General features: G+C 32.5%; 1 protein-coding gene across 10 annotated transcripts in view; it reads right to left on the bottom strand.

Annotated features, from left to right (window-relative positions):
* The window catches only part of DYNC1I2 (dynein cytoplasmic 1 intermediate chain 2), a 59,500-nt gene that overhangs the window by 20,839 nt on the left and 13,690 nt on the right, over positions 1–24,971 (bottom strand). For 4 of the 10 annotated variants that reach the window (XM_019838257.3, XM_019838256.3, XM_045033946.1 and 1 more), the window contains exons 4-12: positions 22,146–22,290; positions 16,177–16,236; positions 14,268–14,383; positions 2,875–2,970; positions 2,498–2,660; positions 2,274–2,373; positions 1,621–1,746; positions 588–734; positions 96–209 (exon numbers count right to left, since the gene is read on the bottom strand). In XM_019838257.3, coding sequence (XP_019693816.1) covers positions 96–209; positions 588–734; positions 1,621–1,746; positions 2,274–2,373; positions 2,498–2,660; positions 2,875–2,970; positions 14,268–14,383; positions 16,177–16,236; positions 22,146–22,290 — 1,067 coding nt within the window. The remainder of the gene's footprint in view (positions 1–95; positions 210–587; positions 735–1,620; positions 1,747–2,273; positions 2,374–2,497; positions 2,661–2,874; positions 2,971–14,267; positions 14,384–16,176; positions 16,237–22,145; positions 22,291–24,971) is intronic. The other 6 variants (XM_019838259.3, XM_045033947.1, XM_019838260.3 and 3 more) reach the window with 3 other exon arrangements.

The raw sequence follows: 24,971 nt of genomic DNA, 5'->3' as shown, positions 1-24,971 counted from the left end.
ATTATAAAACATTTATGAAAAACATAAGCTGGGATCAGTACAGACTTAAAAAATAACACTTGTCTCAAAATTTCAGTTTTCCAAGTTTAACCTACCTGTGGATGGGAAAGCATGTCCAGACTCCATGAACAAATTTTTCCATCAGTAGATATGCTAATCAGATTGTGAGCATTTTGTGTTCCAACAACATTTACACAATATACAGGATGCTAAAGAAAGATGTTAAAAGAAGTTTTCTGGGATTATTTTACCAAAGAAATGAAACCGTTTTTACACTATAATCACAAGTATTCTGTTTCACATCAAAACAGTCTCCTATCTTGATGTGATATTTTTAATGTGAAGTTTGATGCTATTCTGTTGATTAACAAAATGTTGTCTCAGAAGATAGAAGAGTTTCTAATAAAACAGATTTCCAAAAATACAAAAAAAAAACCAAAACAAAACAAACTGCCTTCATTCTTGGTGGCTAGATAAGGAACTCATACATCAAAGGAGACACATTCCGAGACTACTCTGATGGACACTACTAAGTATTTAATGGCGAGACAGCACAGGAGTCTAGTGGAAATAAGCTCTTTACTTACTGTGTGTGCAGCAGCTGACAGCGGAGTTCTCTGCACTGGAGTTCTTTTATTGCTACGGTTATCCCACAGCACAATTTGGCCTGAATATGTACCACCAACAACCAGATTTGGATGAAATTTTGCAAACGTAGCAGACATCACAGCTGACTATAAATAAGTAAGATTTTTATACTTAAGGTTCAAATGGAAGAAGCTTGTTATAAAAATAATTCTATATCCAAAACATCTTCCCTTTTATTATAAGGTATTAGAGATTATAAAAAGAAATTTATTTAAAATTTTCATTTTATTTTGGAATATAAAAATATACCTTTAGAATAGCTTTTGCTTAAAAGTCAAAAGTAATGATTATTTGCATAAATGTGTTCAATTTATAAAAAAAGCAAAAAAATTATTTCATGTGCTTACAGTATTAAATCAAAAGACAACTGGCTCTCCATTAGCCTCTAACAGTAATCTGACAACAGAGTATAAGTTAGTTGTGATTCAGTGAAGCATTTTTTTCAGAATTATGATTATTATTAAAAGATTATAACTTATGCAACCAGAAAAGGCTTACAAATTCTAACCTTCCACTAAACCCACTTTAAAAATCTGCATCTGTTTCCTGCTTCAAACATATGTTCCTAGTTAAAACTATCTAGTTCCAATTCCTCAGGCCATGTATAAGTAATTCAGTGGGCCAACCATCTAATTGTATATTCAGCAAATAAGTTCCTGAGAAACTCCCTGTAGAAAAGACATTTTATAAAAGATTCCTTTTAAACAATCAATCACAATAACAGAAAATCACAACTGCAAAGGACTTTAGGTGTGATTAAACATAAGAGATGTCAGAAAAGCTACAAAAGGCATATCATGTTGAACTGAGAAGTCCTCAGTTTTCTGTTAACATCTGTTTGCAAATATGGGGTGGTTTAGTAAATGCCAATCCAATGAAATCATCATGTTGACAAGAAAAGAAAAAAGGCACTTGTCTAAATTCATTAATGAATTCTTAAACTTAGGGAAGACTGTTAAGAGACCATCTTACCTGGCAGTGAAACACATATTCGGGGGTAGTTTTTTTGTATTTCATATTCCATACAAGGGCCACACCATCCGGCTCGTGAGGAGCATCTTCATTGTTATTATAGGAAGCCACGAGTAGCTCTGGATACTGCTCACAAGAATCAAGTGGGAAAAAAAATGCTATGCGTAAGAATTGCCTCACATTCTTAGTTACTCAACTGTTTTTATCAATTGTTTTGCAAAGAAATACCTAACATTTCTGCAAGAGAGATATCTCTAGAGTTAATGCTCAATGGGATGTTAACACAACTTTAAGTTACTACAATTAGTTATTTACAATGTTTTAACATTAAAACATTTAATAAAATGTTAAATGTTAATGTTAAAACATTTTATTAAAACATGCTGCAATTTTATCCAAAGGATTCAGTGAGCAACTGAAATCGGCAAACCTGGGTTGTGGCATAAATTCAATCTTGAGTTTTAAATATAAATAGTGTTTCCAATCCTTTCTTCCAAAGTATATAAAATAAAGTAAATATGATAACATTAGAACCATCATCCATTATTACCTTAAATGATATATATTGATTTAATTACATTTCTATAATTAAAAGTGTCTATTAATTTTAATTCGGAAATGAGTTAACAGTAACCAATTCTGTTACAATTTACCTGAGATGACCAATCCAAACAACTAACAACACGATGTTTTGACCAACGTTCATCAAAAAATTGTCGATTTAATGACAGTTTAGCACCTGCTTGAATCTCTCTACAGAAAAAGAATAAAACCCAAGAAAAGATGGTGTTATAACTTCTCACTCTTGATCTTAAAGTAATTTAAGTAATCTTAAAGTAATGTTGCTGAAGCCGTAATTTTAGCAATTAAATATTACCCTTCTTTGTCTTCTAAATCTCTTCCGCTGTAGTCAAAGAAGATGTTAATCTGCTCAGAAAGAGCTCTTTCTACAATTCGTGTAGAATGGTCAAAGAAACTTAAAAACTCCTCCGAGTGTAAGATTTGTTGCTTTTCTTCTTCAGTCAGCTCATGAGGGGGAGCTGGAAAACAAATGTTTTCCTGAAGTCTGATTTATGTCCATCAAATCACGTCAACTCACTATCACAGTTTGGATCAGTGAATGCCACACATTTTTTTTCCAACTAGGTTCGCCTCATCGATTTAGAGCATTTTATTCTACCTTAACACATAAATAATTTAAAAAATCTTAATTGGAATCAACAAAATTTTTTAAAGTTAAATTCTTTAAGATACCTTTACTATCATTTTCTTCATCTTTCTTTAAAGTTTTCTCTTCTTCAGGTTCAATAGGTGGTTTAGGAGTCACTACGTCATCTTCTTCCTCTTCATCTAAAAACACAGAGCAGTAACACAACAATTATTTCTATGAAAATAACTGAACTTCTGAGCAATAGTTCAGAAGGTATCTAACTAATTTCAGATAAAAGCTAAAGATAAACCGCTGATAAGACAGAATGAGTAAAAATGATACAAACTTCATCAACACAATTTTAGAGAAAGAAATAAGTGGAACTTCTTGGTGTTTATACATACCTATGTGGCACTTCCAACAGTCATTCCAAATTTTGTAGCTACATAAACTGAAATAAGATATATATGCAACTAGGATAAATTCCTCATGGAAATCTCTAAAAGCTTGCAAGCATTTATCATTCCAGACAGAATAACATGTAACTCCTGCATAGTTTTATGTAGCATGCTGACACATTAATGCTGCAGAATGAAGAAAATCAAATGTCTAAAATAGCCTACAGAGCTGGCTGCTTACTTGTGATCTGAAACCATCAGTGTCTAATGGGTCTTCATATGGCATAAAGACGGCTTACATTAACTCTCAGGTTGCTATTTGAGAGGCAGATTTTAAAGATAATAGCTATGAGACCACATTTTCTATTCTGTCATTTTAAATGCAAGTCTCATTATGTACCGTTGCATGATGTGGCAATAAGCACTTAAAATAATGTTTTATTAACTTGAACAAAAATATACATTGAGATAATATACAATGTTTATAAGAAGACTTTATTACTAAATCTCCTCTCCAAACCAAGAGATACCTTAAAATCACTTACTTTAGAATGTTTTAGAACAGACAACTCTGCACTACATACTGGGATAGATTTTCTATGGAGAAAACGGTTATTTTCACTGCCTAAACAGATGTGTCATTTGTCTATAAGGGAATGGCAGCAGGCGTCTACAGCACAGTGCATCTGAAGTAATGAGGGCCTATTCAATAAGGGGACTTGTTAGTTATAGTCATTTCCCCAACCTATGTTCAAAATTATCTAAAGCACACATACATGCTACATACACAAAAGAACTGGTCAAGGATGGGAACCAGCTGCCAAGTCATGGTCCCAGCAGCCAGGCCAGCTGACAAGATAGCAACAACCAGATGGCACTGCCGGGATTGTGTCTTTCTGCTGCAAGGTGGCAAAGGGATGGCACAACATTCTTCCGCTCGGCTGCTTCCAATCCTGTCTCTCCCCAATGGTGAGCCTGTGCAATTACCCACACTCCAGGAGGCCTACAGATAAGCCTTTACCCTGCAAACAAAATGCAGCTTGTAGGCCACACCAGCTGCCAAACCACACACATAGTGTTAGGTTTGGAGAGCTATGAAAATCTTTCTAAGTCTATAGTATAAGCAATAAAAATATAACTGTACCTGTAGGAGAGAAAGCTTTAAATGACACTGTATAATGCACACAATGATACAACCTCCAACTTAATCAAAATGATAATGACGTATGCCAATCCTACATTACTTGAAATTGAGCGATTTTTACGTTCTGACAAGTTTACAGAACTAGGATAAATGGCACGAATGATTTCAATATATGCTCATACTTTTGAACCAAATGGTGAAGGTTAAAATTTTTCCTTTCAAGGGCCTCAATCAGCCACAAAGGAAAACAGTAATCACTGTCTTTTCAGCCAGCCCAACCGCATTTGTCAGCCCTTTCTCCGTCAATGCAGCCAGAGCAATCAACCTGCCAAACATTCAGAATGGAAAAACAATCTGAAAATACAGGGTATAATGCACCTGCCAGTGAAAATGGCCATTTCAAGAAAAGCTAGTGATCTCAGTGACCCTGCTGAGGAGGCGGTGGTGCAAAGGGGAAAGAACACGTAAAAGAATTCTTAGTGATCGCCACTCTCTTGCACATTGACACTTCCTTACAAAGCATGCCAATTACAGCTTTTGTGCTACTTAAAAAAATGAAAGCTTTTTTTGGGCAAAATAATCACACAGAGAAACAGAAAGACAGTACTTCTTTTTAGATGAATTCTCATATACAACAGATTATTAATCTGAAAACAGTATAACTGGTAACAATTCTATACTGTACTGCTCAAACATTAGGATGAAATTCTACCATAAAATCACCTGCAGGTGTAATGTAATAAAATAGGTGAATTACATTTAACTCAGAAGCTGACTTTTAGAATGATATATTTACTTCAATTAAAAATGAAGTCTGAGAATATATATATTCTAATGAAGTCTGAGAATATATATATATATATATATATATATATATATATATATATATATATATTCTATTTTCTGCTGTTAGCTATCCTAATCAATTTTGTTTACTAGCAGGGTTTACTGTATGTAAATCCTAAAATCAAAGAGAAGGATTTTGAGATACCCTGGACAGGTCATTCTTGAGCACTGTGAATTATAAATTACAGCCTCCTAGCCACATTGTATTTTCCTCCCTCAACTTTGTTGCATTATACGGCTTCTAAGTACCATTTCCAATGACAGGTGTCAAATTCCTGTCATAATGCATATGGTCAGTACTTTAGTGCTAAGTGACCTCATAATCTACATATTTAACAGAAAAGATCTTGTTTATAGACACTCTTTTCCTTTTAAAATTTAAAATGTAGATGAAGTATGTTAGACAGTGATCTATATCTGCCTATTATACGGCATTTGCTATGCTATTTGCCCATATAGTTTACTTGTAGCTGAATGATGACTTACCATTTAGATACATGTTTTCAGGATTTTGTTTTAAAGTGAATGTACACAGCTCCCTTACTACATGGATTAAAAACTGATTTAAAAACTGTGATAGGTCAAAAGACTAAGCTAAACAAAATTTCAAGGAACATAAAACAAATGATCTGTTCTTAAAAACTACAAAAAATATTTCTATTATAAAGTTGGTCTTAGGCAATTATCTATATATACCAAATATTTGACGAAAACGCCCATCAGTAACATCAGATTAGAGAATGTTCCTCTGAACAAATACACTTCTCTTATTAAAAACTAATACAATAGCTACTAAATGACTATTAACATGATCAAAAATATAGTATCATAATTCTGGAAATTTTCTAAGCGAGTCCTTATTACATGATAAACTATAATATATTTAAAACAGAAAAAGAATGCAACAGAGCAAGAAGACTGAAAAATGGGACTGCCATGTCACATCAATTTATTGATGAATATTCATTGCAATATGCTAAGTGGTTAACTCCATGCTTTCTCTGACAGGGAATCTAGGGTTATAAACTGAGCAGTAAAGAATGCATAAAGTAGCAGTTACTTTTAAAATGACAAATCTCTTGTCAATGAATGCTAAGACTAGGTTTAATGAACCATTGAATTTTTACTTTGAGTTAACATCAAAATTGTGATGTATTTTGGTGAGATGGAAAGAAAAGCTGTTCTGTAAATTAAGCTGCACCTAGAAATAACACCAAAGAATGAAATTCCAGTTGTCGGAATAATCTGTTACAATGGAGTAGGTTAATCAAAGTTAAATCATCTGTAAAATGGGTGGCTTTTGTTAAGCTGAGGGAAGGAGTCTACAGAGCAAGTTTTCTCATCTATATCTCACATTACATTTAAGAGACATCTGAGTTAAGAATAAGCGACAAAGTACACTTTGAATTATTTTAAAATATAACACATTTAACAGGTAATGTGTAACATTCTAGAGAATCCTCACTAAACACTGATACTTTTAATCTATCATTTATCACGATTAATTCTCATTATGAAGTGAAAAACAAATCCCATCATTAGTGCATTAATGTTATTTAGGAAATACATTTGTTGCCTATAAATTTATTTTGTAGTTTCATTATATCGGTGTGCCCTATTTTAAAATAATTTAATGTCCTATGGAGTATTCCTAAGTTACACAGTAGGTTGATTATTCACGGTACAAAGGAAGTTGCCACCAAGTTCTAAAAATTATAAAATTTGTTACATATAAAAACATAATTTTCAAAAATTCAACTTATGAATAACTTCACAAAATCTTTCATAAACTATTAGAGGAAAATGCTTTCATCATTAGTTTTAAAATATAAATTAGATATAAATAGTTTTCCTTTAAAAATTTCTAGATCAAAATCATTTGACCCACTTCATTTCAACCCATTTGTCCTTAATCTCATCTACTTACACCTTATTCTTTAAAATCAATATTAAGAGAACCTTATGTTGGGACAAAGCTTCATGAATGGATCAACAGAATCCACTCCTTTTATTATTTTTTAAAATAACATAGAGTGATATGCAAGGTCACTTGGATTTCCTTAATAATTTAGAGCTTCAACAAAGGAAGATATATAGCAGACTTTTTAATCAAGAAATATTTTGAATACAGATCTAATGCTAACTTGGGGGGAAATAAGAAAGAAGTAAAATTTCAATTATACCATTTAACACAATTTGTCTCTCTACATGGTCTTTTTTATACAAAATTCAGATTTTATCTAGGCAGTAGTGGCATCATTTACATAGATCCTGAGATCTATGATGTCATAAATATTACATTTTTCTCAAGCCATAATTTCAGATATGCTGATTAAAAGTCTTTAAGATTTAGAACAAACGCTTTAATTTTCAATTATATTTACATTCTCACAGATTCTCTAAGGGTTAAATGAATTTATTAAATACCTTATTTATTCCAGAATTTAAAAAAGAAAAATCAATTTTGGACAAGGGTAGTATCAACAAGAAGGCCCACAAATTTAGTCTACCTGGTAAGCGTGGATTACTGATAGATATTGAGATGATGCAAAAAAAAAAAAAAAAACTTAGAGCTGTTTACTTATAATATTTTTCTATACATTATAAATACTAATTGACGTTTCTGAGGAAAAATATCTGGTTACTAAACCAACACCAAAAGTAATTGTAAAACTCCACACAGATAAGACATTGGAATAGCGTAAGAACTGCACTTCAGGGGAAATCAAAAGCCACGTTCTGGTTGTGGCCCTAGTATTCACCCACACTGTAAGGACAGGCTTGTCAATTAACTTCCTCAGGCCTCAGTTTCCTCTGATGTAAACAAACTGATTACATTAGGTGACAGATTTCTTCCCCTTTGAAAATCTGTCTAAAAATAGCAACAAAAAAATTCATCCTGAAAAGGTAGGTAAGAAAAAATAATTCTATTTTCAAAAGAGTTAGACTTCTAAAAGGTAAGGGAAGAAAGTAACTTTTCCAGGAGTTTATCTGTGGGCACCATAAGAAGCTTTTTACCTGCCGAGAGAGAAATTGACTGAGGTCACATGTTCCTAGTCAATTTCATTCACAGTAGGTGCTTTAAGACAGCAAAGCACCTCAGTTCAGAAACAGTGCTACCAACTTACAGAGTAAACTTGAAACCAAGAAGATGGCTAGAATGGGGAAAAAGAAAAACAAAGCAAACAAAACAAAACAAAACAAAACACCCACTGCTTTTTAAAATAATAGATTCAGCCTTAAAAAAAAAAATGGTAGAGTTAAGCCTAACACCAATTTTTATCTTCAATTTAGTAACTCATATTACTTCTGCACTGATTACACTGCCTACCCAAGTTTAATTTACTGTCTGCTACACTCAAATTGTAATTTCAACAATTCTGTCTCATGGTGAGTTTGGGAATTTGTTACATAATTCTTAAATGGAAACCAACCAGGCTAAGTTTGAGAACCACTGCATTAAAAAAATGGATGAGTACAAGTGCAGTTCAGCACAAAGTGTTTTCATTAAAAAACCTTAATTTCAGCTTTTTTTTCTTTCTTTCTAAAACTTTCCCAAATTGGGAAAAGAAACTTAATATAAGAGCCCTAGACATGAAAATAATTATCATAATACAGAAATGATTTCATTTTTATCAACAGCTCCAAAGGGTAAGGATGGCCCTATGGTAGCAGGATAAATTTCTCATTCTCCTTCACTTACATAACTCAACTTGAAACAACAACAACAACAAAAATGACTTAGTGCCTTCATATACAGTGCATACTCCATAAAATTGTAGAATAGTGAATACTTGTTAGGTTGCAAATAGGACCTTTATTAATTGTAGTATCTAGGTCTAGTCTGCATAAGAACATTTAAAAGGTAGTACTGCTGATGCAGACATAATCAATGGCTGAGTTCAAGTATCTCGTCACTTCACCTTCAATAAGATAAGAAAAATTACACACAGCACTATGAAAGATCAAAGCTGTTTATTCATTACTCTTAGACAATTACTATAAAATATTATCCAGATGCAGATATAAATTTAGCACATTATGGTCATTTTTCATTAAAAAAAATGTAACAAAAGGGGAGGTGCTATTTAATAAAACTTTTGTTTCAGTGATACATCTGTACCCACGTCTGTACTGTATTATACTATAAATTGAATTTTTATCATAGGTTACTATTATGAAAAGTAGCAAATGCTGCTTTAGTGGCAGCATGCGAGAGAAAGCACATCTTAGAATCAGACTTGGTTTAGAATCTTAGCTACCAGCTACGTGACTCTTGATAAACTATCTCCTTCAGTTTTACCTTCTTCATGTGTAAAAAGAACCAATATTTGGTGAGAGGATTAGCGATAACGTGAAGTGCTTACACTATACCTGACATGTAGCACTTTTTGCTGTTAAAATTTTCAGCTATTAAACATAAAGTTTGAAGAACTGTTTACAAATAAATAGCTAAAATAATATATTTGAAAGATGCTAACATGTTCAATTTTGTTCAAAACATTGAGGGATACACAGGAACATAAAATAACACATTAGTATCTACATAGTTTGTCACAATGGAATCCACAAAGGCTATAAGGAGAATATCTATAATGGTTTCATTTATAGATCTAAGAGCAAATAGAGATTAGAAAATTATATAGTCACATTAAACCAAGAACTGAGACTAATCACACTTTTTCACCAATTTCATCAATAATTATACTGTAGCATTAACACTTGAAAATAACCCATTTTCCAGTAGTTACTTCCAGAGTAAATGCATGAAAATTAATAACCCAAGTAAGCAAAATTATTCTCCACAGTAGATATAAACAATTAATTCCTTCACCAAATATTATGTTCTTACTACATGCCAGGCACTATTCCAGACCAGGTATTACAGCAGCTAAGAAGAAACAGTCCTTATTATGCTCATGGAAAATCTGACAAAGTTTGATGATGCTAAAAGCCTTGCTCCAAATAATTTAAAACTGAAAAGAATACAGTTTATTTTGTGCTTCTGGATCATCAGCCTATCTAACAAATCATGATCTTTCAAATTTTTAATTACTTGCAAAATAAAAATAGGAAAAAGAATTTTGTAAAAATGCCAGTCTTATACATGGTCACACTTAAAAATTTACACACAGGGGCACCAGGGTGGCTTAGTCAGTTAAGCATCTGACTTCAGCTCAGGTCATGATCTCATGGTTCATGGGTTCAAGCCCCACGAAAAATTTAAAAATAAATAAAAAATAAAAATTTATACACATCTCAAAAATTAGCAATTAAAATGCAAATTTCAAACAGGATATAAAACCATATGTGTATATATATTTGTGTGTGTATATACATATACACAGAATTTTTGAAAAAATAGATCACAGAAAACTGGAAATATTAACAGCGGCTATTACACAATGGAATCGTGACATTTCCTCTTTATATCCTTTATACACATAATATTTTTTAATATATAATTTGTAAAATTGGTTTCCATACAACACCCAGTGCTCATCCTACACATACTTTAAAAAATTTTTTTTAACGTTTATTCATTTTTGAGAGACAAGCATGAGCAGAGGAGGGGCAGAAAGAGAGGGAGACACAGAATCCAAAGCAGACTCCAGGCTCTGAAATGTCAGCAAAGAGCGGACACAGGGCTTGAACTCACAAACCATGAGGTCATGACCTGAGCCAAAGTCGGACACTTGACTGACTGAGCCAACCAGGCACCCTATATATATATTTTTAACTGAAGTGTAATTGTCACAAATATCCTATTAGTTTCAGGTGTACATCATAGTGATCTAATATTTTTATACACTACAAAATGACCCCAACAATAAGTCTAGTTACCATCTGTCACTATATGAAGTTATAATATTGAGTATATTCTCTATGCAGTATATTATATTCCCATGACTCATTTATTTTATAACTGGTAGTTTGTACCTCTTAATCCCCTTCACTTATTTCACCCACCCCCAACATCTGCCCCCTCTGGTAACCAACAGTTTGCTTCCTGTATCTATGAGTCTCTTTGGGTTCTGTTTCGGGTTTTTTATTGTGTTTTAGACTCCACATACAAGCGCAAACATACAGTAACTTTCTCTTATTTCACTTAGCATAATACCTTCTAGGTCCATCCACGTTGTCACAAAAGACAAAAGCTCATTATTTTTATGGCTGAGTAATATTCCATTGTATATATACACACTACATCTTCTTTACCCACTCATCTATAGATGTACACTTAGGTTGCTTCCATATTTTGGACTATTGTAAACAATGCTGCAATGAACATAAGGGTGCATATAATGTTCAAATTGGTGTTTTCATTTTCTTCTGATAAATACCCAGAGTGGAACTGCTGGATCATATGGTGACTCCATTTTTAAGTTTTTGACAAACCTCCACACTGTTTTCTAGAGTGGCTGCACCAAGTTACATTCCCACCAATAGTGCAATAGTGTACAAAGGTTCCCTTTTCTCCACATGCTCACCCAGCATCTGTTATTTTTTGTCTTTTTGATTCTACCCAATATGACAGGTGTGAGGTGATATCTCACTGTAGTTTTGATTTGCACTTCCCTGATGACTAGTGACGTTGAACATCTTTTCATGTGTCTATTGGCCATCTGTATGTCTTCTTTGGAAAGAGGTCTATTCAAGTCCTCTGCCCATTTTTTAATTGAGTTTATTTTATAATGTCTAAGTTCTTTATATATTTTGGATATTAACCTCTATTCAGATGTATGATTTGTTAATTTCTTTTCCCATTCGATAGGTCACCTCTTTGGTTGATGGTTTCACAAAAACTTTTTAGTTTAACGTAATCCCATTTGCTTATTTTACTTTTTGCTGCCCTTGCCTGAGGAAACTGGTCTAAAAAAATATGGCTAAGACTGATGTCAAAGAACTTACGGTCTATGTTTTCTTCCAGTCCAGGAGTTTTATGGTTTCAGGTCTTATACTGAAATCTTTAACCCATTTTGAATTTATTTTTGTGTATGATGAAAGATAGTATCCTAGTTTCATTCTCTGTATTTTCTAAATTCTCTATGATATACTACTGTAATAATGAGAAAAAAAATTATTTAAAAAAAAACAAGGAACTCTTCACTTAAACTCAGTTTAAGTCTACTATGATGGCACTGACCAAAACTGCTTCAGAATGCTTTACATTTCAAACATTCCAAGATGCATTTCATAATTATGATGGAATAACTAACAATAAATCTCCAAATTATTAGATGAAGAAAGACAGCCTAATATACTTTTTAAATGAGTCATTGTGCCCTAATTTTGGTTATTTTGCTCACTTTTTGAGTTAATGTATCTAATAATGTAGCTTCAGAGAGACATTAAAATACTTGAATATACTAATTAATAAAGTATTATTTTCCAGAAATTATGGAATCCTGCAGTATTAGTATTCTCCATACTGATAGTCCAACACTTTATCTTTCCTTTTTTAAGTTGCTTATGTCTTTAGTTTACCATCAGTGGCTTTTTTTTCTAGTAAGATGAGGATTTTTCCACCTGTGAAAGCAATCTTACCAATCAATGGAGCAATAGAACTGAAAAAACGTATCCATAGAAATGAACATTTGCATGATCAAGTGAAAAAAAAACTACTTACGATAAAAATGTTACCCTGATTTCCTCAAATTTTTCCAAGCGTAATAGTATGGTTTTTTGGGGAACAAGAGGAAAGTCAACAAAAAAGTTTAAGGTATTTATTTCATTTCCATCCTTAGTGGGCAGGGAAAGGAGAGTTGTTAAAAAGTGCATGTGATAATCTACTATTAAATAAAAAAAAAGACTTAAACAGGTATATCCTAATACCTTTTGAGGTATATATAAACATGAAAACTTAAAGATTTTCTTTGGTAATAGCCAGAGGTTTCAAGGATTTTTTTTCTCCTTTTTGTTTACTTGTATTTTCTAGACTTTCTTTAGTGAATATTACTTTTGTTTCTCCTTCAGGGAGAAATACAGCAATGCAACTAAAATTTTAAAAATTTGATAAATAACATTTTAATGTTTGATATTCCATTGTTAAATAGGAATCTTCCTGGCCAAAGAGAAAAAAATGTTCCTTATGCACAGATTGCTAAATGGAAAATTTATTACGGGACCACAATCCAAAATATCAACAACTCTAAAATCCATAACTCATTTGGTGGTAAACCCTGACCACAGATAAAGCTATTTATAATTATTATTTATCTTACTTAATTTGAACAGTCATATCTTCTGCTGCCAAAATATTAATGTCCAAGATGCTGCTGGAGTATTTACTTATGGTACATCTACTTTACTAGTAACTTTTCCAAAATCTGACAAATTCTGAATTTGAATACATATATGGCTTCAAAGGTTTCAGATAAGAAACTGTGGATCTTATGTAAACCTCTTTTATTTGTGACATAAATTTATTAGCCTCACTGGAAAACATAAGAACTAGCATATTAACTTCATGCTTGAATCATTAACTATCTGATGAGATTTTAAAAATTAGTCCCTAATGTAAAAAAGGTAACTCCTTCTGGTTTAAGAATCAAAGGACTCCACATTCAATGTCTGTGTATACTTCTCTCCATTATGCACAGATTAAAGATTGCTTATAAGCTCAATATAATTGAGCCCTTAGATCACAAAAGAAAAAGTTTAAGAATTAGGTCTAGATTTGTTCATTAATACGAATAACAATGATAGCATATCAGAATATACATGCTCTACAGAAAATAATTTACATGGTTTCATTTACTATGTGATATACTATTTTAGAGGATTATGCTCAGTGACAGAGAAATAAATTGCTAACCTTTTCTGCTTCTAAAACAGCACATATCAATGACAAAATGAGGATTAAAAAACTCAAGTTTATGCCAATAAAATTAAAAACCATAATCACAGCTTATAGTTTTATTAACTTCTAGAAGTTTTAAAACTCTAAGAAACAAATACATCAATACAGAAACCTTAATATATTAGTTTCATATTTCCCTAAGAAAATATGCCCCCCCCCAAAAAAAAAGGAAGAGAAAAAAAAAGAAAGAATCCATTTATTCAATATGGAAGCTTAATGCCCATCATATTAAGGATAGATATTCACCTTCTTTGGGCTGAGCCATAACTGGAGTCTGAGTTTCCTTTGTATATGTGACGATTTCTCGAGGAGGAAAGTCAACTTGTGTAATTTTAGCCATTCCAAGTTTAATAGGTCCTCGTCTAAATAAAGACAAATGTTTTTAAATACAACAAATGAAACATTTTGACTACATCAAATCATGTTATTTTGGAAAATTAAGAATTAAACATTATGTATCCAACACTGTAATTTAAAACCCTGTTTTATTCAAGAAATTTTAGATGAACAATGAATTGGCTTCATTTTAAGAAAAGAAATTTAGAAGGTAGCAAAAACAAAGATATTTCTGAATCATTCATTTATTTTTCACCTTAAAATGGAAAATAATTTAGTTTCTTAGAGCAAATGTGTGCATAATAGAGTAAGAGGATAGGAATTTCAGAGTGGACTGCTAAATATTGTTGGTTATAAGAAATGCTCTTAGCAGGAGGATAGGAATCTTGACTTTTCTGAAGAGTCAGGTATACAGACCTCACTCAGTCCACATTTCATTTCCTTCACCATTAGGAGACTTCGGCTTTAAGAATGGAAAATAAGTTCCTCTTGAAAGCCTTTTTTCTACTTTGCAGAAATTGAGAATCGTAAAGTCAATTTAAATTAAAAATTTTAAATCTCTAATCTCTGCATGGTCAGTACTGTCCTTGATTCACACATGGACAAACTATAGTACAGACTGTCTATACTTGAACTAAAGTAACAGGTATTTTGAACACCATAAAACTACTAAAGTCACCTTCTGTTTTAAACAGAGGGAATACATTCTTTTTTGATAAACAAAAGAAGAGAACTGTAACTGAGGAAAATGGATCAAATAAAAAATATCTTTTTTTTTTGGTTTATTAGAATATCTAAATTCTAAATCAAATAATGTGGTACGCTTACAAACTCCCAAAGAAATTCTCAATTAGAAGACAGTCTTAAAAGAACATCTAATAAAAGCACTGCTGTAACTTCCAGAATATCAAGCAGGGTATGTATACACACATACATACATGCACACACAGGGTACGTATACACACATACATACATACACACCCATGAATACATATATATACATATATATGTAATATAGTAACTTTTCTTATAAAACATCATTTTCAAAATCTTGTACAAAAAAATAAAATTAGTACATTAAATGGATTAATTTTCTCTAAGGTTCCAAATGTGGGCCATAATAAATTTTTAATGTGTTTTCCACTTTAGGAATATCTTAGCTTCAAAGGGAAAAAAGTGCATAATCAAAGAATTAAGTGGGAAAACTTACTCTGACTTTAGACATAATTCCAAAAGGTGTTGGTCATGTGTTTTAGAAGGTACAAATTATCAGTGTAAAACAACTATCTGAGTAAGGAACAATGGCATCTATAAACATTTATAATTTGACTAGAATAAATAAATGAGTGAATGAATGAATTAATGAATAAATCAATACAATCTGGGGCCATGGTGTAGATGACCAACAGCTCTGTTCCTCTTGAAACCTTCTAAGGAAGGAATCATCAGGAAATATTAATATAGAAAAATAAATTAATATTCATATCTAGTAACCCAGAAAAGTTTCAATTGTATGTAGAACATATATCAGAAAAAATCTGGGAAGTTTGTAACACAGCTTAGAAAATTTTACATCAAAAACACAGAAATAAAAAAAAAGGACTTTGGAACTTAAACAGGTAAACTTAGGGTACCTAAAAAATCATATACATAAAAGATTTCTTTCACTAATGATAGAGGATAAATGAGGTGTCACAGCAAAATATTAACTCTTTCCCTAACTGTATAATGTACATTAGAAATTTAAGTAAAATTAGGACAGTTACACAAAGAATCAAATTAACTATAAAAGAGGGAAGGTAAAAAATCTATTCAATACCCCAAATCGGAATCTGAGTGAAGCTGAAGAACTGATGGATCTGTATCCCAATGCAGCGTCCTAAATGGTTGTAGGACAACCATGAAGCGTTAGCAAAAAAGGCCATACGTTAGTAAAGCAAATACATTCTATGAATAGGTAAGCTAAAATACTGTTCACAATTAAAAACCACATGTTCTGGTTAGTATGAAAAAAACACCAGGTATCACTCAATGCTTAGTGCATGCCATAAGCATAATGTGGTTAAAGATGCAAACATACAACCCAGAATAGTTAAAGGCAGTATTTTGAGACTACAGGAAACTAGTATTGCATAATAATGGACAAGAACAGCCAAAGCATACAACACAAATAATATATTATTTTTGGATATCAAGTTAGGCTATAAAAATAGCCAAACTTTTAATTTTCTTAATTAAAAAAACATTAGTAAAAACATCTTAGTTAACATATTATAATCTTGCCCAAAGCATTAAATGTGTGCAGGAAATTGTCATATTGGTAAAGGAAATGAATCAACACATAAGCCTTTTGGTAAGAAAACCAAAGACTATTCCACTGGGATACAAAAAAGCTAAAGTTTCCAAAATGTGACCCCTATGTAATTTATGGGTTAAGCACTGCCTTGGGCTTACATGTCATCTGCTTTAGAAAGCAACTAAAGATTTCTGTCTCTAGGAAAAGATAAATTTTTCCAGGAAAAGTGTTTTATGTTCAAAGGACTTACCTAAATAAACTTCTAAAGAATATTAATTCTAAATAAATATTTGGTTGTGTTTTAGCCTTGCCTACTGGATAAATAACTTACATGGGACCTTCTCCACTAAAGCCAAATCTTATATGACTAAAACAAAAGGTACTTTATCACACTGGCATTCTTGTAAGTTAACAGTATATAAGGTAATTAGGTATAGTACTATATGATGCTCATAGTCCTTTATAAAAAAGTTAACCACAATATATTCAGTACTACCATTTTTGTCAAATGTTTCTCATTTATATAAAGTTCTAACATATAACTAAGATAGCTATAATATTTAAATACAACAAATCATTTCTATACTTTACTTCCTATATAATTTATCAATAAAAACTTTCAGATGAATTGAGCTAGAGAAATTCTTCATATTAAAAATATAAAGAAAGATTCTGGGATTTAAACAGGATTGTGTATAATGTATGTAAAGGTCACTCTGAAGATCTACTTTGTACTAAAAGCAATGAACAGCAACAAACTTAGGCTTTGTTGAATCAGAGGGGGTTCTATGAGCTGCTCTCCAAGGAATGTTCTGTCCACAGCCTTTACATTATATGAGAGGGATAACTGTTATCAGTGACATACAGCTCCTTATTGAGAATGCCATTTAAGTCTAAAATTAAGAAAAACTTTGCCTCAAAATACAGCCATTACTGAAAATACATTGTGTAACATACAGAATTATATTAAAGGCATCAATAGACATATAAAGTGAAATTCCAACATAATCTAAAAGCCTGAAAGAAAAACTCATCAAGAATGGAAAAAGGAACACAAAGTATGGATTACCCAACTGAGTAACTGTCAGCGAAATTTTAGAGATAAGAGAAGTGCTAAGAAAACTAGAAACTTAATGAAATGCAATTCCAAATCTACAAAGTTAGAGAGAACACTTTTCATGGCCTTTTATATTTATATTTATTCGTAAATTATAACCAGGCCCAACAGAAATTTTTGGCATTTAGAAATAGTGATTCAGATATGTCTTAATACCATACTTGGTAATGTCTAATATATCTTTTCCTACTTCTTGAGTGTACTAATCTTGGACGTCTTGCCAAGTAAATGCAGACGTTCATACATTTCACACATCTTCATGTATTTTTCCGTTGACACTTTTTATTCTCTTCATTTTTTCATTACCAACATGCCTGCTCTGTTCAAGTTCATTCTGTTTCATTCTCAGATCTTAGCATTCTTTTCAAACAGATTTTTTTTTAATGTTTTATTTATTCTTGAGAAAGAAAGAGAGAGGCAGACAGACAGAGGATGAGTGAGGGAGGGGCAGAGCGAGAGAGGGACACAGAATCTGAAGCAGGCTCCAGGCTCTGAGCTGTCAACACAGAGCGTCAGGGCTCAAACTCACAAGCTGTAAGATCATGACCTGAGCCAAAGTCAGATGCTCAACCAGCTGAGCCACCCAGGCGCCCCTTAGCATTCTTTTTAAAAGCCATGTATTTAGAAATGCTATTATTTCACTGCCAATAGCACCAATTAATCAACAAGATTAACTATCTTCTACTATGGAATCTGGAGATGATGCAGAATTCATAGTTTTTACTCTTGTATGTATACATACATATATACATAAAAAAGAACATACACAGCTCTCTTGAAAATTAATGATTAAAACTGAGTCTGTGCTCTCAAAGTGGACAATGTATGTAGTAAGATTAAAAAGATAACAAGGTCATCTCACTCAAAAAGAGGAATTTTTTTCCTGTTAAACTTCGAAGAAACTGAATTTTATATTCATTATCTAATAAGAACAAATGCCTCTGAAGATATTTAAGTACCTATTTTCTTGTTTTATTACTTACCATTAAAAACCTATACTTTAAACTTAAACACAAGTTAGCACACTATGCTTAGAACTTTTCAGTACAGTGAATATCTTAAAATTAATGATGTAATCACTAGAATGTAAGTTCCATGAAGGCAAGGGCCATGAATATTTTATTTTCTGTGGTAACCTATACAGTATTTAACATTAAATTGGCAATTTGATAAATGCATTCCATATACAAAGAAATATTTTTCTTAACAGCGTTTACTTCCTATACCAATTCACAGTATTTCAATGGTCTCTAATAAACTCTTAAGTTTCCCAGTGAAACTCAGAAGGATATGTTCTTCTTTTTTTTAATATATTTTTTGACGTTTGTTTATTTATTTTGAGAAAGAGAGAAACAAGGGGAGGGGCAGAGAGGGGGCGGGAGGAGAGAATCTCAAGCAGACTCTGCAATGTCAGCACAGAGCCCGATGTGGGGCTTGAACTCACGAACTGTAAGATCATGACCTGAGCCGAAATCCAGTGTCAGATGCTTAACCAACTGAGCTACCCAGGTGTCCCATCAGGAGGACATGCTCTAATTCAAATTTAAAAAACCAAGTAGATGTCATACAGTAGTTTTGAAAGCAAACTTGCTAATACTCCATTTAAAATTATCTTTCTACTCCTATTCAAAATCAAGAACAGGGAGTGCAAAATGAACAAAGTATAATATCTACATAAAAATAATGTATAATGAAATAAACAAATTTAATAAATATAATAATTCTTTGGGTAAATATTTGTATTACAAGAATGTTGTAGAAGGGGAAAAAAAGCCTTCTCTTGAAAATACCACTTGCTGGGGTGACTGGATGGCTCAGTCAGCTAAGCATCCGACTCTTGATTTTGCTCAGGTCATGATCTCACAGTTGTGAGATCAAGCCCCAAATTGGGCTCTGTGCTGGGCATGGAACCTGCTTAGGATTCTCTCTCTCCCTCTTGCTCTAGCCCTCCCCTGCTTGTGCAGAGGCTCCCGAAAGAAAGAAAGAAAGAGAGAGAGAGAGAGAGAGAGAGAGAGAAAGAAAGAAAGAAAGAAAGAAAGAAAATACCACTTGCTTATTACAAAAAGAATATTAATACATTTGTATAAAAGTACAGAAGTATGAAGTATTAAACAAATTTAGCCTTAAAAATGAATGTAGACTAAATAAATTTAGTCTTTATAATATATACTATTTTATAAGGTACGATGATTTCTAAAGAAAAGTTCTGACTTTTCTTAAATGATAATTGTATCATTTACCTCAAATGACAGTATAGCTTAGATTTGTAATTTCAGTTCTATTTATAAAACAGTTTTGGAAAACACAGCTCAAATACAAACTGGTGAGACTTTTGTGTTCTCTAATTGTTAACGATAACTCGATTATTCAGGAATTAATTAAAATACTGAGTTTATTATCTAGTTCCTTGCTTCTTTTTTCTTGCCTGCTTTTTTGATACTCATTATTTATTTGTAACCTTAATCAGAGGAACTCAGGCACAAAGAAGATAGAACTTCTCATGTTTATTTCTTATTAAATGGTGTGTTAAGAAATTGCTCGGAGGAGGACACTTAACTTCCTGCCCAAAATAAGGATTCTGAATAAAGATTTTAACTATGTTTAATCTCATTCCAGCTCTCACAAGGAGTCAAAAAGCACGATGCTGTTTTTCCTTTTATTTTTTTTTTAATGTTTATTTATTGAGGGGGCAGAGAGAGAGAGACAGACAGACAGACAGACAGACAGAGAATCCCAAGCAGGCTCCATGCTCAGCACAGAGCCTGACACAGGGCTTGGTCTCACAACTGAGATCATGACCTGAGCTAAAATCAAGAGTCGGGAGCTTAACTGACTGAGCCACCCAGGCGTCTCAATCCTGTTTTTAAAAGGCATGTTGTTAGCGTGACAGAAAGGAATAATAATACTTTCCTTGATACAATCTTTGGAAAGAAGTGAAATCTTACTGAACTTTGGAAAAGCAAGTCTCAACATGTGTGCAGGATCCTAAAACAAACATGAAATACAGTTTACAAGGAAGACGTGAGTACAGAAAAACTTGGGGGTAAATGTTTATTAAGTGAGGTATAACTGACATATAACACTATATTAATTTCAGGTATGTAAAATAATGATTTGATATTTGTATATATTGTGAAATGATCGCCATAATTCTAGTTAACATCTATCATCATACATAGTATTTTTCTTGTGATGAGAACTTTTAAGATCTACTCTCTCAGCAATCTTCAAATATGCAATACAGTATTATTAACTGTAGTGATTATGCTGTACATTACATTCCCATGACTTATTTGATAACTGCAAGTTTGTACCCTTTGAGCCTCTTCACCCATTTCGACTGTCCCTATCCACTACCTCTGGCAATCACCAATCTGTTCTCTTTAACTACGGCTTGGATTTTTTTGGGGGGTGGGGGCGGGGAGGTCTTAAATTGCATACATAAGTGACATAATTCAATATTTGTCTTTCTCTCACTTTTTTCATTTTGCATGAAATTTCATTTTGTATTTCATTTTGCCCTTGGGACAGTAAACGCTCTTTTTTTAAATTTGTTTTTAATGTCTATTTATTTTTGAGAGAGAGAGAGAGACAGAGAGAGAGACAGAGACAGAGACAGAGTGAGGGGGGGAAGGGGCAGAGAGAGAGGGAGACACAGAATCCAAAGCAGGCTCCAGGCTCTGAGCTGTCAGCACAGAGTCCGACACAGGGCTCAAACTCATGGACTACAAGATCATGACCTGAGCTTAAGTCTGATGCTTAACTGACTGAGCCACCCAGGCGCCCCAGGACAGTAAACACTCTTAATGTTTCCTTAGCAGTTATCTCTATTTGATATTTTATGCACTATTATTTTCTATCCCAATTAGAACTAGTGACTCAATAGAACACAACTGAAATGTTTAAGTGAATTCTTTAGATTTTCAATTACTGAATGGAGAATTAAGCACAACAAAGAGGTTTTACACCATTTATAAACTATTTCACACTATATTTATACTATTATATTGATACTATTTTATATTATCATACACTATTTACACTATTTATACACTATTTACATTTTTCATATATATTATATATACAAAACCTTTACACAATAACTCATGCAGTAGGCTTAGACATAAAAAAATTAAATGAATTAACACTCTATTTTCAATATAAAATACCATAAAATCAGTCTGATTTAATCAATGGGGACAATTAAAATACTATTAAAAAAATCTCCCCCAATTTATAACAAATAACTTCTATGACAATTTAGATTTCAAAATGTTAGGTTCAACACAACTATTTAGAATCCCTCTAAAGCATCAATGGTATCTGGGCACTAAATGCATTCTATCATTAAAATATTTTTAAAAATTTACTGTACCTAGATCCCACTGCGCCATCTCCAGAGTCTTGGCTTCCAGCTTCACTTGGTGTGCTCACAGATTTGGAGGATGGAGACATAGGAGGAGGGACTAAATAGTGAAATAGACAGGTATCCGCTGTTACTACACGGAGAGGTTGCTCAGCTTATGACGTTTCAAAAGTAATTTAACATGAAGTAATTAACAAAAAAGAAAAAATGGCAAACCAAAAAACAAAAATACATGAATGAAAATGAACAGTAGAAAGAAGAGGAAAAAGACAAAGTTAACAATGCATGCTGACGATTCATGCAATTTCTCTGGCAAAATGCATTTGGGCTTTATATTAAAAAAAAAAAAAGCAAGATTATGAAAGGATGCATCTTCATCCCAGCCAACACCAAATGTGGGCACTAATTTTCAAAGGAGAGCATTCCTTCTCCCCCAACTTCTCACTTTTAAGATCACCAGATTATAAATATTATTTATAATTGCTGTCAAAATCAAAACTCTGAAATATTCTTCAGAAGTCATTTGCTTTCTGATTTTCTGATATTTCAAAATGTTATTTTTTGTCTAACAACTTTTTATTTTAGGAATTAATGCCTTAAATGATTTCATTTCCCCCTCCCCCGCCCCAACAAGAAAAGGGGCCAATTTAGAGAAATGACTACAGCTAAAGGAATGGCTCCTTTAAAATGTCCATTAGTTTCCAGCAATTTGGGTGAAAAATGCAAACAGGCCATAAAATAGCATGCCTTCTAGACATGATGCATAACATAAAGTGATGCATGCAACTTAAACAAGGCAAGACTTATGATAACTTCCTTACCCCAGTATTCAGAAAAAACTGAAGTGTACAAACAAAGATACAGACACCCAAAATATTCTTAATCCCTTCTTATAGAAAAATACACATTTTTCAAGTATATAAAACAAACAGCAAATGCTTTCCCCTAAATCATCACTCTTAACATTATATACCAACAATTAAACGTGCACATTTCATGCTATTACGTTTGTAAAACATTTTGATTACCATTGCAGGAAGTATAGGAGGATCATCACTGCCATCTTCTGGTTAAATTTTACCATAAATGTCCCCCATCCCAAGTATCTTTTTAAAATAATTTTTCAGTATACAATATTAAGTGACTAACACATTTTATGTTGAGCTGCAAGCTGCTGTTTTAATAGTGTATTGAAAAGAAGGTGAGTTCCTAGTTATAAAGGAACTAATCTAAAGAAGTATATATTTAATTAAAAATCTGTTTTGGGGATAGTTGCATTCACTGAATCCTTGAAATTATGTTTAATTGTTTATACATGATACAATAAAAAAGGGGTTTGCTAATCTAACAAAATGTACAAGTATAGTATGATGAATTACATTGTTTTTGTAACGTAAGCTCTACACCCAATGTGGGGCTTGAACTCATGACCCCAAGACCAAGAGTTGCATGCTCTACCAACTGAGCTAGCCGGCTGCCCCTACGATGAATTACATCTTAAACACAGGAACAAAACTAACCATCCCTATGTTTTCAATGGTAAATTCTACTGGTAACCAATAGTAAGATTAGAAGGGGAAAAAATCATAGCTAGAAGGTTTCCCAAGACATAGTGGTTAATTCTCACTTAAAATCAAATGTTTCTAACTTTGTGATTAAATCTCTCAGAAACAATGAAAAACCAGGTCACCTTCATATAGTTTACAGGTGGATGGCACTGTGCTAGGTGCTGCATGTACAACTCAAAGTAGCTAAACATGATCTGTATCTGAAATAAAGGAATATTAATGTCCCCTAACTTCACTTAGATCACATTTCCTCATCTTTTTGTATATCTCTCAATGTGAGGCTTCCCCTAGTCTAAATCCCAACAGGAATAAATACAGGAATAAATAGTATCTAACAGGGGCTTGCCAACTATGCTGTAAAGCACAAATATGTTTATTATAGTGAGACACCATGATTTTTTCATATTAAAGATTTTTAAAGAAGAAATTTTGTATTAAGTTACATACTTAACTTCATGCTTAGGAAAATCATGTGTCTAGGTATACATATTGCAAAGATTGGAGGAAAACAGTAATATTTCTATCAACTTATTTGTGGTGAACTATAAAATTCTTTTGCAGTTTAATATGGTTACCATATTTGTTACCCTTTCTGATGACTGTTAAGTATCAGTGACTCCACTCAATAAATTCAACAGTATCATACTGGTTAAGACTACACTATAAAAAATGTTACCTCAAGTTCTTTATGGAAACAAGTTAAAAAGTAATTATACACAAAATAAATACACTAACCTAGCCTTTAAAGTGTCAGAAGTAAAAGTTTCCCAAATAAAAAATAAATTACAGGGGTGATGCTACCAAATTACCATGGTTTATTAGACAGAAGCAAAATTAATTGCCACGACATCAAATTTGTAATTCAATAAAAATCTCCATCCTAGAACTATATTATTTCTCACAAAAGGTATTTTTCAAGCAACCTATGGAGAGGACTCATTAAAGACTCAAAATTATTATCTGGCTCACCAACTTCATCTTGCAATAATAAATAATGTATACTACAGAAGGGACAAGCCTAGAAAAAGAAAATTACCATTATTGAAAAGGAGTAATATTAACAGAAAAAGGGGAATGATAATGTTATTTGGTCACTACCATATTTCAACCTAATTAGTCTAAAAAATCAAAGACTACAGCAATTGCACAACAAGGCAACGCCTCCATACTCCCAGATTCAACAACCTCCCAAGAACAAACAGCATGTATTCAAGGAGGTTAAAAAAACAAAAAAACAAAAAACACCTCTGAACTCAGTCCCTCAAAT

This window comes from Felis catus, chromosome C1 (genome assembly GCF_018350175.1).
Source record: "Felis catus isolate Fca126 chromosome C1, F.catus_Fca126_mat1.0, whole genome shotgun sequence".
In the NCBI taxonomy this organism is placed as follows: Eukaryota; Metazoa; Chordata; class Mammalia; order Carnivora; family Felidae; genus Felis; species Felis catus.
Note: the sequence above shows the minus strand (reverse complement) of the source record. Positions and strands in the feature narration are given on the sequence as shown.